This window comes from Rhea americana, unplaced genomic scaffold, assembly GCF_003343005.1.
Source record: "Rhea americana isolate MKP2758 unplaced genomic scaffold, rheAme1 scaffold_726, whole genome shotgun sequence".
Taxonomy (NCBI): Eukaryota; Metazoa; Chordata; class Aves; order Rheiformes; family Rheidae; genus Rhea; species Rhea americana.
The window spans coordinates 29,936-31,059 of NW_028186897.1; the positions used below are offsets into that span (position 1 = coordinate 29,936).

Consider the following 1,124-nt stretch of genomic DNA (forward strand, 5'->3'; position numbering starts at 1 on the left):
AGGCCGGGCAAGGTGGGTGCCGCGGCGCCGGGCGCGGGCCGGGCTGGGGGCCCCGGAGGGCCCGGCGCTGACGGCGGCGCGGCGCAGCCGTGCAGCGCATCGTGCAGTCCCACCTGGAGAGCGGCCTGGCCGGCGGCGACAGCTCCGACGGCGAGGCCGACGACGGCGAGCACGAGCTGGCCCGCGCCTGCGACCCCGACAGCGCCCTCGAGCCCGGTGAGAGCGACGGGCGCTGGGGGCCGGGGCTGCCGGAGCCTGGAGCCACGGGGCCAGGGCTGCCAGAGCCCAGGGACACGGGGACGTGGGGAGGGGGCTGCCGGAGCCCAGGGACATGGGGACGTGGGGAGGGGGCTGCTGGAGCTCAGGGACACAGGGAAGGGGCTGCCAGAGCCCGGGGACACGGGGATGTGGGGAGGGGGCTGCCAGAGCCCGGGGACACGGGGACGTGGGGAGGGGGCTGCCAGAGCCCGGGGACACCAGGAAGGGGCTGCCAGAGCCCAGGGACATGGGGACGTGGGGAGGGGGCTGCTGGAGCTCAGGGACATGGGGATGTGGGGAGGGGGCTGCCAGAGCCCAGGGACACGGGGACATGGGGAGGGGGCTGCTGGAGCCCAGGGACACAGGGAGGGGGCTGCCAGAGCCCAGGGACACGGGGACGTGGGGAGGGGGCTGCCGGAGCCCAGGGACATGGGGACGTGGGGAGGGGGCTGCTGGAGCCTGGGGACACGGGGACCTGGGGAGGGGGCTGCTGGAGCCTGGGGACACAGGGATGTGAAGAGGGGGCTGCTGGAGCCTGGGGGACGTGGGGACATGGGGATGGGCTGCCTAGGGACATGGAGGACAGGGGTGCTGGAGCCCACGGGACACGGGGACACAGGGACGGGATTGCCTGGGAGCCCAAGTGATGTGGGGAGGGGGCTGCAGGAGCCCAGGGGACACGGGGACACAGCGAGCGGGCTGCCGGAGCCCGGGGGACATGGGGACGTGGGGAGGGGGCTGCCAGAGCCCGGGGGACACAGGGACACAGGGAGGGGGCTGCAGAAGCCCGGGGGACACGGGGACACAGGGAGGGGGCTGCTGGAGCCTGGGGGACATGGGGATGTGGGGAGGGGGCTGCCGGAGCC

At 75.4% G+C, this 1,124-nt stretch overlaps 1 protein-coding gene across 1 annotated transcript in view; it reads left to right on the forward strand.

Annotated features, from left to right (window-relative positions):
- Nucleotides 1–216, forward strand: part of PPP1R1B (protein phosphatase 1 regulatory inhibitor subunit 1B) — a gene marked incomplete at its 3' end in the record, with an annotated part of 2,269 nt that extends 2,053 nt beyond the window's left edge. The window contains exon 5 of the mRNA XM_085321914.1: nucleotides 88–216. Coding sequence (XP_085178040.1) covers nucleotides 88–216 — 129 coding nt within the window. The remainder of the gene's footprint in view (nucleotides 1–87) is intronic.
- Nucleotides 217–1,124: the final 908 nt, after the last annotated feature.